General features: G+C 39.5%; 1 protein-coding gene across 1 annotated transcript in view; it reads left to right on the top strand.

The window, feature by feature from the left end:
• The window catches only part of SEPSECS (Sep (O-phosphoserine) tRNA:Sec (selenocysteine) tRNA synthase), a 43,359-nt gene extending 30,505 nt beyond the window's left edge, over positions 1 to 12,854 (top strand). The window contains exons 9-11 of the mRNA XM_049789998.1: positions 8,146 to 8,239; positions 10,944 to 11,034; positions 12,117 to 12,854. Coding sequence (XP_049645955.1) covers positions 8,146 to 8,239; positions 10,944 to 11,034; positions 12,117 to 12,405 — 474 coding nt within the window. The 3' untranslated portion in view covers positions 12,406 to 12,854. The remainder of the gene's footprint in view (positions 1 to 8,145; positions 8,240 to 10,943; positions 11,035 to 12,116) is intronic.
• Positions 12,855 to 13,132: the final 278 nt, after the last annotated feature.

Genomic DNA, 13,132 nt, shown 5'->3' with positions numbered 1-13,132 from the left:
TCGGCACCTGCATAAGGTCCCTCCAACACTGTCAGAATAGCCCTTGAGCACTGGTATGGTGCCAGAACTAAAAGATGAATCTGCTCCATCTAGCAAAGTTATTTCTAGAAGCAAGACTTTCTCTCTAGTAGTTTGTCATCTTCCAATGCTCTACCTTTGCTAAGGATAGTGGAATTGTTAGCTTTAGGGTATCTCTTCTCTCTTTTTGGAATCTGGGATTCTGTTTTGCTTCCTTTGAAAGTGCAGTGATGCTCAGGATTACCACTATTACAACCCAGTTGTACCTGTGGTAATTGGGGCCTCAAGTGTTGCCACCATTCAAACCCAAGGGCTTGTTCTTACTGGACATACATATATATATATAGTTTGTTTTGGATTTTGGGCCACACTCGGTGTATGCCTCAGGAATTACTCCTGGATATGCACTCAGAAATTGCCTCTGGCTTGGGGAACCATAGGGGTTACTGCTGGATATGCAATCAGAAATTGCCCCTGGCTTGGGGGACCATATGGGATGCCAGGGGATCAAACTGTGGTCCGTCCTACATTAGTGTGTGCAGGACAAATGCCCTACCACTGTACCACCGCTCCAGCCACGTGCACTTATATTCTTGAGCTGCTTCCTCAGCCCCTCTTCTGGCTTTTGACATTTAGGGTCTGACTTAACATTTTTAGCCATTTTTGTATGATTTCCAACACCTACCCACCCTATGTGCCCACTTATTAGTACTAGAATGAAAAAATTTCCAAGCTCTTGAGAAACACTTACTTGTATGTATAGCTCGGCTGTTGAATGGATCTGGCTGGCAGCTCAGCCCTGCCCATGCCCGAGACTTTGTTCTTTAGTACTCATTGGGAGGAATTGTATGTTAGAGTGAAAATGACGAATTGGGAGGGTTCTATCTCAGGATGTTAAGAGAAACTCTCTGTAACATTCACAACTGTGCTCTTTTTCTTTTATCTAGAAGAGGATGATAGCCACAGGGTATCAACCAGAATCTGCAGGGATCTTGCCAGCTTAGGGTAGTGATTTTTTTTTTTTTTTAACTTTGGGAACTCTTTAATGAAACTCAAGTGACAAGTCAGTGGTGAGTAGAGAACTGGTGTTTGATGAATGTCTGGAAAGCTGCTCAGCTTATTATATATATTTTATCTAATGCTGTGAGCCAGTGAGGTATTATTCCCATTTTAGAGATGAATAAAGTTTGAGGCTTGAAGAAGTTAAAGTACATCCTCATGGGAGTCACAGAAATGCCCAATGCCCAGTTTTCTGCTATGCTGATGACTCTACTTCTGTGGCCACGTCCCCCTCATGCTTTCAGATTGCTGGGATGCCCATGCCAAGTCATTAGACCTGGGGAAGAGTGATGTGGGCATCCCAGCTCCTCAGTTGGAAGCAGAAGGGGCAGCTACAGAGAAGCCTGTGTAGTCATTGGCATTTTTCAAATTCTTTGTAGAGAACTTTAACCTGGAGCAGGCAACTATCTATATGGTAATCTTCTGAGTATTAAAAACGCTCATTTGAGAACTGTCAATGCAAATGAGTAAAGTTGGACTCTTGAACAACTTTATTCAAGTAGACCAGCCCCCTTATGTTGAAAAAATGTAGATGTCCTCCATAAACCATAATTGCATCTATGTAGCATAAATAGTGGTGCTTTTTTTTTTTTTTTTTTATTGGATTCATTGTGGAAGTAAGGGCCTCTTTTGTTTAAATGGACTTGCTTTTGAACAGTGAAATTTTAATCGTGATAGTTTATTGGTTCAGCCCCGGAGAAGCTGAGGCAGAGCTATTTCGCTCCAGCCAGAGCTATTTATATACCATCACTGAGAGTTCCTTTTTATATTATTGGTGTTATTGCGTACTAAAATAGGAGTGTTAAAAGAAAACTTAGGATTTTTTTTTTATATATTCTGTGCCCTTATTCACCACAATGGTATTTTTAGAGGTTATTTCATCTAGTTCCCTCTCTCTTCAGAAGAAGCGTGATCTTTTCCATGGTTAAGGCAGACAAGAACTCAGCTTGAAGCTTTGCCTTTCTAAAGGGTGAAAGGATCAGTGAGAGCAGAATTCTGTGTATGAATTGAACCTCTTTGCCCTCCGCCTCTTCCCAAGCTGTACCTCTGTTTCATTGAGGGGAGCAATGACCATTAATTTTACACACACACACACACACACACACACACACACACACACACACACACACACACACACACACACACACACACACCCGCTTTAAAATAGCAGGGTAGAGAGTGACATTTTAAGGCACCCAGTTCTTTGCATTTCTCTATGCAAAAGAGAAAAGATCAAGTCTTAGAAGTGTGTCTGCTTTCTGTATTGTTTCTAGAGCAAATTCCTGGGGTGGGGGCAAGGGGTGACTCACTGAGCAGATACAGAAGAACAGGAGAGGAGGGAGGGCTGTTTGGGGGGTGGTGGTCGTGGAGCTGAAGCTTGAAGGACAAATGGAGAAGTCTAAAAGAACACAGCCCTCAAACTTGAGCTGACCTTCCACAACAAAGCTGTGGTTGGAGAAATGGTAGTAGAGACCTGGCCCCATAAGCTTCCAATTTCAAACCCAGTGATGCAAGGCCCCACTGTAGAGTGTTAACCTCCTGTAATCGGGTCATTGCATGGCACCCTCACTTCCCTCATGAGACATGCTATAAACAGGTGAAGCTTGCATGTTTTGTTGATTTGGTTTTGGGGGGGCACACCTGGTGGTGCTTATTGGACCATGTCATCCTGGGTATCAACCTGGGTAGGCCACATTGCAAAACAGGAGTCTTAACCCTTAATGCTATCTCACCAGCCTGGGGAACTTTTCTTTTAATCATAATCTTGCCACATGAAACTGTACGTTTCAAAGACATACATGATTATATATGACCATTTTATTTTTTAAAAAAAAATCCTATAGTGAAATATGCATATCTTTAGGAATAATTGACTCTGTGGGGCTCCAAGGAGCGACTCAGTTTGCAAAAGCATGTTGAAGACAGTGCTTACTACTATCTAATTCCACTCCCACTCACGTCTCTAGCGGTGGTGTAAAGTCTTGTGTTTTTATCCTAGAAATACAGCTGACATTAGCATTCAGGTGCACAGTTCAGTTTATCTCTAGTGGAAAGTCTTTTAAAATTACGTTAAATACAGCACAAAAGACATAGAAAATCGATAATATTTCATTTCTTTTAAGTAAGATCTTTCTATATACATTTGCTCGGGGTGCTTATAAATTTTTTGCCTTTGCAGAACTATTTTATAATAAATGTCAGTTATGGATTTAACCATAGCAAAAAATAGTGCAGGTTCTGTAGTACCATTAATATATTAGGCTTAAAAACTGCGTAGCTAAGTTTCAGTGTAAGAAATAGTGGTGCATTTCTCCCAAATAACATTTTAAAAATATAGTGATATTAATGGGTGAGCAGTTAGGGCCCGGATATGTGGGAAATTGTAGGATTCAGTAGAACGCACTTGGAAATATTTTAAACTTTGTGTATTGGATTACCCGTCATAACCCTTGACTATAAATATTTGCAGATGAATGTGAACTTGACTCACAAATATTTTCTCTTTGGTCTGATTACTCCCAAACTAGTACTATGTGTTAGTTACCTCAATGTTATGTTTATAGCCTACAGATTTTTTACCCTAATGTGAGCTACTGTTAAAAACCGAATTCTGGTGGCAATAGCACGCGATTGATAGAATTGTTTAAACCTGATTTGTTCCACTCTTAGAAGTTGAACGCAGGGAAACTCAGTGTTTTCATAGTCATGCATGCACGAGTAAGTTTAGAAGTACCCTCTGGGGGAGTCACTAAGGAAACATTACTCTTTTTTTTTTTCAGAAATTGCTAATTCAATTAAGTACAAATTAACTACTCTTTAGCTCTTCTTCCTTTACAAGTGCCACCACACTCATGATTGTTGTGGGGACTGTAGCAGACAGTCATATTTTTAATTTGGTTCTCATTGCTGAAATAAATTTATTGTTGTTACTGGTAGGGAAGAGCCACACAGGAACCTTCCTAAAAGGCATTTTCTGGCTGTCAGATTAGTTTTGGCATGTATTAACTTGACACGAGGAGAATTAGACAGACATAATGTATGTTGTCTTTAGTATGTAAAATTTAACTGAGTAAAAATGAGCAATTATATCTGAATCAAAACAGGATTTTAAAAAAGACTTTTTCTCTTTATAAATAGTACAGATTCTTTTTAATCAGTGACCTAGTTAATTTTATAGTAGATGAAAATCTGCAAATGAAATCCAGGATTTCTACTCTTCATTGGCACTCACTGATGCAGTAATAAAAATGAGTTGTTCCAGTTGCAGGATAAGTCTTTCATTTCTTTAATTATCACATTGTTTCACCTTCTGAAGTGCTTATCAGAATATTAGGCTAAGTAGGGGTTCTCGAAATGTTTACATGCAAAAAAAGAATACCTGTCTTTACCTATTTCCTACACACACACACACACACACACACACACACACACACACACACACACACACACCCTCTGTGAACTATTTCTCTGGAAATGTTTACATGCAAGGAAAGAATACCTGTCTCTACCAATTTCCTACACACACACACACACATACACACACACACACACACACACACACACACACACACACACACACACAAACCCTGTGAACTATTTCTCTGCACTTTAAAACAGTGACAGTTGCCCATGGCTTCACTAGGCTTGACAAATGTGGTTATATAAGACAATTGAATTTTAGTATCTAAGATTTTATAGTTCTAACATTAAGAATTGATCTTACAAAATGTTGTACACATTTAAGTTGACTTTAGGTCAGAAGTTTTATTTTTTTAGGATGAACATAGATAGACATGCTTGTTAGTTTCCCCCACCCTAATGTTTTTGGCCTTGAACATTTGTAAAGTGGCTAGAAACCTTCCTTTTCTAACCCTTACTGAACAAAGGAAGTTGTTTCGGGGCTTTAGGCACGAAGAAGCTTTTGGGGGCCATACCTGGTCATATTTAGGACTTAGTTCTTTAATTATTATTTTAAGTATATATATATGGCCTAAAGGAAAGACATTTTTTTTGACCCACCCAGCTATTTCTTGGTATACAGATTGTATAGTCACATAGTATGTGACCAGAGGACCAGGCAGAGTAAGAACGAGAGATAACTTAACCATTGAAAATTGTCTTTTTGTTTTTAGATAACACATGTATCTGACTTTTTACATAAAAAATTTAGATATAAATACAAAGTAGAAATAACAATGAGCTACTCTCATATGAGTTTTTTTTCTTTTGATCTTGACTCTAGCATTTTCTAGTTGAGTTAGAACAGTTTTCCAGGGGCCATAGTGATAGTACAATGGCTAGGGTGCTTGCCTTGCAAGCAGCGAACCCAAGTTTGATCTCCTGCGACCTCATATGGTTCCCCGAACCCTGCTAGGAGAGATCCCTGAGAACAAGGACTAAATCCTGAGTACCACTGAGTGTGGTGCTCTTGGTCCAAAATGAAAACGAAACAAAAATTTCCCAGGGCCAGGCAGATAGTTAAAAGGGTCAATGTACATGCTTACATACTGGAGGCCTAGCACTGTCAGGAAGCTGGCGCATTTCTGGGAGTGACCCCTTGGCAGTGCTGGGCATGGTCCTCACACAAACAAATAGTAATACTAAGTAGTTCCTCATTTTTTTCTTTTTTTAGTGTTTATAATATTTTTTTTTTTTTTTTTTTTTTTGGTTTTTGGGTCACACCCAGCAGCAGTCAGGGGTTACTCCTGGCTTCATGCTCAGAAATCGCTCCTGGCCGGCTCGGGGGACCATATGGGACGCCGGGATTCGAACCGATGACCTTCTGCATGAAAGGCAAATGCCTTACCCTCCATGCTATCTCTCCGGCCCCTGTTTATAATATTTTTAATTTTTACTTGAGGCATCATGTTTTACAATATTGGTCATGATAGGGCTTCATGCATGTAACCTTTCAACATCAAACCCCTCCACTAGAATGTCAGCTTCCTTCCCTCCATTTCCCCTTGTTTCTCATTCTCCACCACCACCACCATGTATTCTCTTTCTCTCTCTCTCTTTCCTCACTCTTTCTCTCTCACTCACTCACCACTCACTCACCTGGTGAACTCAGTTCTGCAGACCTATTCTCATCTTCTGTTGTATTTGTCCATTTGCTACCCCACATTTCATCATATTCCACATATGAAAATAATTATTCTGTAGCTGTCCTTTTTTCTAACTAACCTTACTCAGCATGATATGCTAGTGTGCAGTTTTGACCTGCTTTGGTGAGTATGAATTTCTTTTTTCTTTATGTTGTTAACTGAGTAAAAGTTGTTTCTGTTTTTTTTTAGAATTTTTTTTTAATTTTAGTTTTTTATTTTTATTGTGGCCAAAGTGAATTACAAGTCTTACACAGTGATATTTAAGGTACACAGTGACAATAAATGAGGGGCAATCCCAACACCAGTGTTGTCCTCCCTTCATCCCTGTTCCCAAGCATATATCCCTTATCGCCCTACTTTAACCCCCAGAATGCTAGTGTAACTAAAAGCATATATGTTAACACTAATGTAAACCATTTTATTTTTGCAGTTTCAGATATTTTTACTAGTGGTTTCTTAAAGGTTTAGAGTCAAAGGAGCACTGTAAAAACAATGTTAGAGTGGCAATTATCATTTGCATGGGCCCACCAAAGTATGGGGGTCATGGAAAGGAAAAACTTTGGCCTAAGTACAAGGAGACCCTACTCCTGAAGTTTCCTGACATAAGACCATTTCTAGGCTCCAGGCAAAGTAGTTTGTCCAATCCAGGTCATTGTCTGTAGTGCCCATACAGTTATATTTTTCACAGTCTCTGTTGTTGGTATCATGTTTCTGTATTGAAGATCCTGGAATCTGTATATCCTACATTGAAGTCAGGATGGTGCGGAGAGACGTCTAATTTCAACTCACAATTAAAGGGCAATGCAGAAAGCCCTGTCCAGTACACTGGTTGTTGTTGTTGTTGTTTAAATCTTCTCAGTGTTAAGGGAAGACTCTTTTGAGTAAATCGATGTCAGAGCAGCAGTAGTGTCTTCCCTGGTAGAGGATTGCTTCCAGGTGATGTCATAGACAACTTTGGATGTTTCATAGATGGCTTCCCTGGTTCAGGGGTGACTGGAAAATACTCAAACCTCTGCGGCCTGTGCCAGGTCATCATGGGAAAGACATTTTTTAACTGTATTTTCTCTAGTGACATACAAGCCTGGCATACATATATATTTGTGTTGAGAAGGCAAAGGTAAGTCCAGAGTACATGCCAGTAGGTCATGATCAAGCAGTAATTCTTCGTAGGCTGAGAGATGAGACAGATTTAGACTCCAAAATAGGAAATGGTATGGATAGAGACTGGGGGCTGCAGGTGGGCATAGAAATGACTACCTCCAAACCAGGGAGAAAGAAGAGGCTCTGGAGGTAAGGGGAAACAGGCATTCAGGCCCTTGGGCCAGTAGGAGCTTGGCATGGCAGGCGTTGGAAGAAAAGCTGGTGTGACTGGCATGTTGCAAATGAGGGAGTGAAAGCTGCAGGACTGGGTGTTTTTGCTAGGCCAAGTCAGGTAGGATTGTTATGGATAAGAAATTTGGATATTCCTTCTTGCTGGAGGACAGCCCTGGGAGGGGAACCTGGTCTGTGAAGCAACTCTGGGCCTTGAGAGGGAACAAATTGCAGAGTGGTAGGAAGGTGGGCAGGGCAAGAATCTTGTAGCTGTGAGTCACAGAACAGGGAGTGTACCTAGACTAGAACAGCAGCTGCAGAGATTCTGTAGAGGGGATGTGTTTGTCCTCCATGAATCCCATGTAGGAAATAGGAAGGCTCTCTGCCACCATGGCAGATATCTCTCTCTCTCTGTCTCTCTCTCTCTCTCTCTGTCTCTCTCTCTCTCTGTCTCTCTCTGTCTTTCTTTCTCTCCCCCTCTATGTCTTTTTCTCTCTTCCCCTCTCCCCCCTCACTCACACACACACACACACACACACACACACACACACACACACAACACACACGTTCTACCAATCAGATTCTGCCCTGCTAATCTGGCACATTGCAGTACTATTTGATTTTCTGTAAATCCAACATTTTGTTTTCACAGGATATGTTTTCTCATTTGTCGAGCCAACTGAAGAAGTTGGCAGAAGCCTATGGTGAGAGACTATTGCAGACACCTCACAATCCCATATCTTTAGGTAATTATTTTCCTTTGAAAAGAAAAATCATTTACTTTTGAATTGTCCCTAGGAGAAAGCTTAAAAGAATGAGAATTCTTTCTGGTTACAGTGATATTTCTTAATGCAATAAAATTGTGCATTTGTAAATTAAAAAAAATTTAATCTTTAGAAATGCTTTCATGCATTTCTGAGATAAAACATACTGAGAGAATCCAAATCAATATTGTGTTATAATGAATACATAGAAAATAACTTGCTTTTAACTGAAATTATTTGGTCACTGATAATGCTATAAAAATAATTTAAAAATATCTTCTAGTTGATAAAGATACCATAATATTAGAAATGCAAGTTATTCTTATACTGTTTTTAATGCTATTGTTTCTTTCTCGAGCCTCTTGTTAGAGAAATCTGATATATTTATTTAATGATGATTTTGTCTACTTGTATATAAGGACTTTGTATTTTTGGCCACTTTTATATGGACTCTAACATAGGATAGTATGAATGTTGACTTTTGTGCACTGTAGCTACCTTTTGAGTTTATAACTACATTTTGAAATGTGAACATAAGTAGTATGATATGTTTCATCTTTTATGTTTGTCTGAGAAAGGGAAGAAAACAGTATTTTGGAATTTACAGCCTTTTCAGGAATGAGTTTCCATGGGAAGCCATTGACCACCAACATCTAATAAAACCTACCAAGTCTTCTTTAGAAGTCTCTGTCTTGTTGGCTTATAACCTATGTGGATATTATAGGTTAATAGGATATGGTTTAAATGCTGATGATGCCTTGTGTGCTCACCCTGTCAACTGACAAGGGTCTACTTTCTCCTCCTGCTGCGTCAAGACTGAGGACGTTACCCCTGATTGATGATCAGGAAAGAACTGGTCCCAGACTGATGACCAGAGGCACTTTATTCCATTCCAAGAATGCTTAAATAGCACAAGAGGACTTGGGATATGTGCAGGAAGGCAAGTCATAGCAGAAGCACAGCAAAGGTGATTATGGCACCAGGGAGAAGATTAGCATGCTTATTGGTGCTTAGGAATGCCTCAGGAATAACACAGTGTTGATCGGTAATCTCTCCTCTAACCAGAGCTCTCTATGAGAGAGGGACAGCCCAGAGTCAAGCCTGGTTGGTAACCACTGATCATGGCAAGAGGCACCCCTCTTGTACTAACCTTCCCCATCTCTGGAGCGGTGTCTCTGAAGCTTATGCCTCAAGAATTGCCAAAACAGTTCCTCTTTGCGGTCCCCTGGAACAATTGCTCTTCTAGGTTTCATCTGCCAAGCATTTCGGGCACAGTGCACTCGGGGAATCCAAAACATTGTTTTCACCTCCAACTGTTTTTGCAAAAGAATGGTTGAGATTGTATCTGTCAAGTATACTAGTGCTAATTTAGTCCTCAGGAAATAGCTACTAGTAGTCTAAGAAAAAGAATCTACTGTATCTACATAACATTTAATGACCACTTCCACATTCATATGCAGGAGTTGATCTTACTTAGTTATGTGTATGGACTGGAATGTGAACGTATTTTTATTTTACAAGTTCTTATAAATTTGCATCAATTGAAATAATTTATCAGGTTGATCAGGTCTGTTTAATTGGAAAATTAACCCTTTGGAAGAATGATGTGTATATATATATTTTTTTCCAATTCTGAGTATGTTAATTAAAATGGCATTTATATTTGGAAGAGGTGACATACACGACTGGGTTTAGGACTTATTTCTGGTTCTGCTCAGGGATCGATCCTGGGGAGCTCAAGGGACCATACAGAATACTAGGAATTGAACCCTCATCAGCCCTGTGTAAGGCAAATGACCAACTGTCTTTACTATCATTCCAGCCCTGCATATAGCCTATTTTTGTCTGATATGAAAACATATCTTTACTACCACTAAGTACACTAACATGAAATTGTGCTACTTGATGTTGAATGTATCCATTACCTTCTGAATTAAGCATCATAGAAAGACAAATACTGGTTGATTCCACTTAAAGGATGTTTTTAGTAGTCAGAAATGAAGAGACAAAGTGTGATTGTAGTTGATGGGGGCTGATGGAGGAGCGAATGGGAAGTTATTGTTTAAAAGACACAGTCTCAAAGAACATTAGAACTGGTCTTCAGTGGAAAACATGCCACCATTGGGGAGGGAAGTATTCAACCTAGAGCAGAAAGAGATGCAGAAAAGTCATAAAGTGTTACGTATCAGCAACAGTACTATAATCCAAAGTACAAAAAATCCCCCCCTCTCCCCCCAAAAAAGCTCTTTTCATAGAGGCAGACTGGTGAATGGGAGGCAAACCAGGGGTTGGGGAAGGCATTGAAGGAGAGAATGTAGTTATTGGTAAAGGAGTCGGTGTTGAAACATTCTATGTAAGAAACCCAATCACGAATAATTCTGTTATTTTACAGGGACTACATAAAATAAAAATGTTTTTATTTTAAAGAAGCAAAGAAGACATAGTTTCAGTTTTACCAGATGCAGAGGGGTCAGGGTGAATAGTTGTAATGGCCACACATTAAGTGAATGGATTTAAGAATGTTGATTCACATTTAAATAAAAATGGTCAGGGAGGTCACTATGTCCTATATAGTTTCCCACAATAATTTGAAAGTGAAGTCTCAGCTCTGACTATTTTCTTAGTGATAGTTGTGCTGGTAAACCCAGGCTCATTATGCTCCTTTTTTTCTTCATTTCTCTTTTAGCTATGACACTTCAGACACTGGATGAAGGCTGTGACAAAGCCGTCACTCAGCTGGGCTCAATGCTTTTTACCCGGCAAGTTTCTGGAGCCAGGTAAGGGACAGGAGGCCTTGCCTTGCTTAGCTTTACTAAGTTGGCTCTTATAAAAGGCATCTCCCAGGTAAGTGCTGAGCTGACTCTGATGGCTCACACTGTGGAGGAAGAGCAACTTGAGAGAGAGAATCGCCAACCACCTATCAACTGACTGCACTCAAAGAGTCACAGAAACATGGGGCTCTTTGTTTTTATAGGCCCACAGAAACGGAGTTTTAGTGCCTCTCCACAGAGTATTGTCTTTGTTTTTCTTCATCAGATGATCTTCCATGGTTGTCCCATTATAGAGTGAGAAATGAAGTCATCTCTGACTAAATTGGAGTGAAATAGTTAAGGAAAAGTTTGTTTCTTATACAGAGAGGTTAGACAATTCTCATCTAAGCCTTTGGAGGGAAAAAATACCTTTATACTTTGGAGCCATGGACTGAACCCAGAGCATATTGCTTGTATCTTAATCACTGTACTGCTTTTCTGACATATGTACTCTTGGAGGTATATTACCTAGAAATGAATTTTGTTTTATGTTTGATTAAATTAGAGGGAAAAATGACTTGAAATATCTTGTTCTTTGTACTTTCTTTACATGCTTTCATTAAATAATTTTGGGATTTTACACCTCAGATGCTTTTTGTTAACCTCCTAAGTGGTATTCAGGGATGTGGGTCTGAGGGCCACTGCCAACATCAGTTCAGTACTAGGCTTGAACACTGCTATTTTCTTTAAGGCCATGGGGGCAACCAGGGGTCAGATTCATGTATAGAGAATGCAAAGCACGAATCCAACTCCTGTACTTATACCTCCAGCTCAGAGTACACCTAAAATCAAAAGCAGATGTGATTCTGTGACCACATCCTTGGCGTGTATTATTTGGGGTTCGGGGGCAATTTCTTTAGCAGTACTCAGGGCAACTTGGAGCTTTGTGGGCAGAATCTGTTTGCACAGGCAGTGATTTATGGCTATACTTTAACTTTTTAATAAGTAGCTATGATTTAGGCACACAGGTATCTTGTGTATGGATGGCATTGTGTTAATCTTGCCAGACATATTAAATTGGTAAATCTTTTTTTTTTTTTTTTTTGCAGAGTTGTGCCCCTTGGGTCTGTGCAAACCGTGAATGGCTACTCTTTCAAAGGATTTATGTCCCACATGAATAATTACCCTTGCGCTTACCTCAATGCTGCAGCAGCCATTGGCATGACAAAACAAGATGTGGACTTGTTCATAAAGAAACTAGACAAGTGTTTAAAGACATTACAAAAAGAACAGAATAAAGAGAGTGACATATGTGGAGTTGAGAATTGCGATGAAGCTAAAGATGTGGGTATAAAAGAAATGGCTTTAAAACTAGACAATTTACTTCTTGACACATAGCAGGTTTCTTCTTCATGATGTGTGAAGAGTTTCTTTTTGATACTTGGAGGGAGATGATAAATCTACAGGACAAGCCAGCAACTTAAAGACAAGACTTGAAATTTCTGGATTGAGAATTTTGGCTACTGGAAAAATCTTTGACCAAGGGCTTGAATATAGTCTGATAAAACTTCTTTTATGATTATTACAACTTTTATTCTGACTGTCTCAATCTTTATGCTTCTTAACAGATTATAATTTACAGTCTATTAGAGTATTTATCAATTGAGATACAATCCAGATAATCCTTGCTAACCTGACATTAAAATGTATCTTTCAAGTGGAAAATGCATCTTTACTCCTAACCATTATTTCCCATTCATAAATTTCTTATGTTTCCAATAACAGTTCAAAAAGATGTCAAATGTGACCAATTGTTAGATGTTTATTGATGTATGTAAGTTGAAATATGCCTGAGGGGCTGGGAAGGTGGCGCTAGAGGTAAGGTGTCTGTCTTGCAAGCGCTAGCCAAGGAAAGGACCACAGTTCAATCCCCCGGCGTTTCATATGGTCCCCCCCAAGCCAGGGGCGATTTCTGAGCACATAGCCAGAAGTAACCCCTGAGCGTCAAACGGGTGTGGCCCAAAAACCAAAAAAAAGAAACAGAAAAAGAAATATGCCTGTAAAATGGACATTCTCAGGGAGTTGGGAAATAGCAGAGTCCATATATAACTTTAATTTTTGTTCA

This window comes from Suncus etruscus, chromosome 16 (assembly GCF_024139225.1).
Source record: "Suncus etruscus isolate mSunEtr1 chromosome 16, mSunEtr1.pri.cur, whole genome shotgun sequence".
Lineage (NCBI taxonomy): Eukaryota > Metazoa > Chordata > Mammalia > Eulipotyphla > Soricidae > Suncus > Suncus etruscus.
Note: the sequence above shows the minus strand (reverse complement) of the source record. Positions and strands in the feature narration are given on the sequence as shown.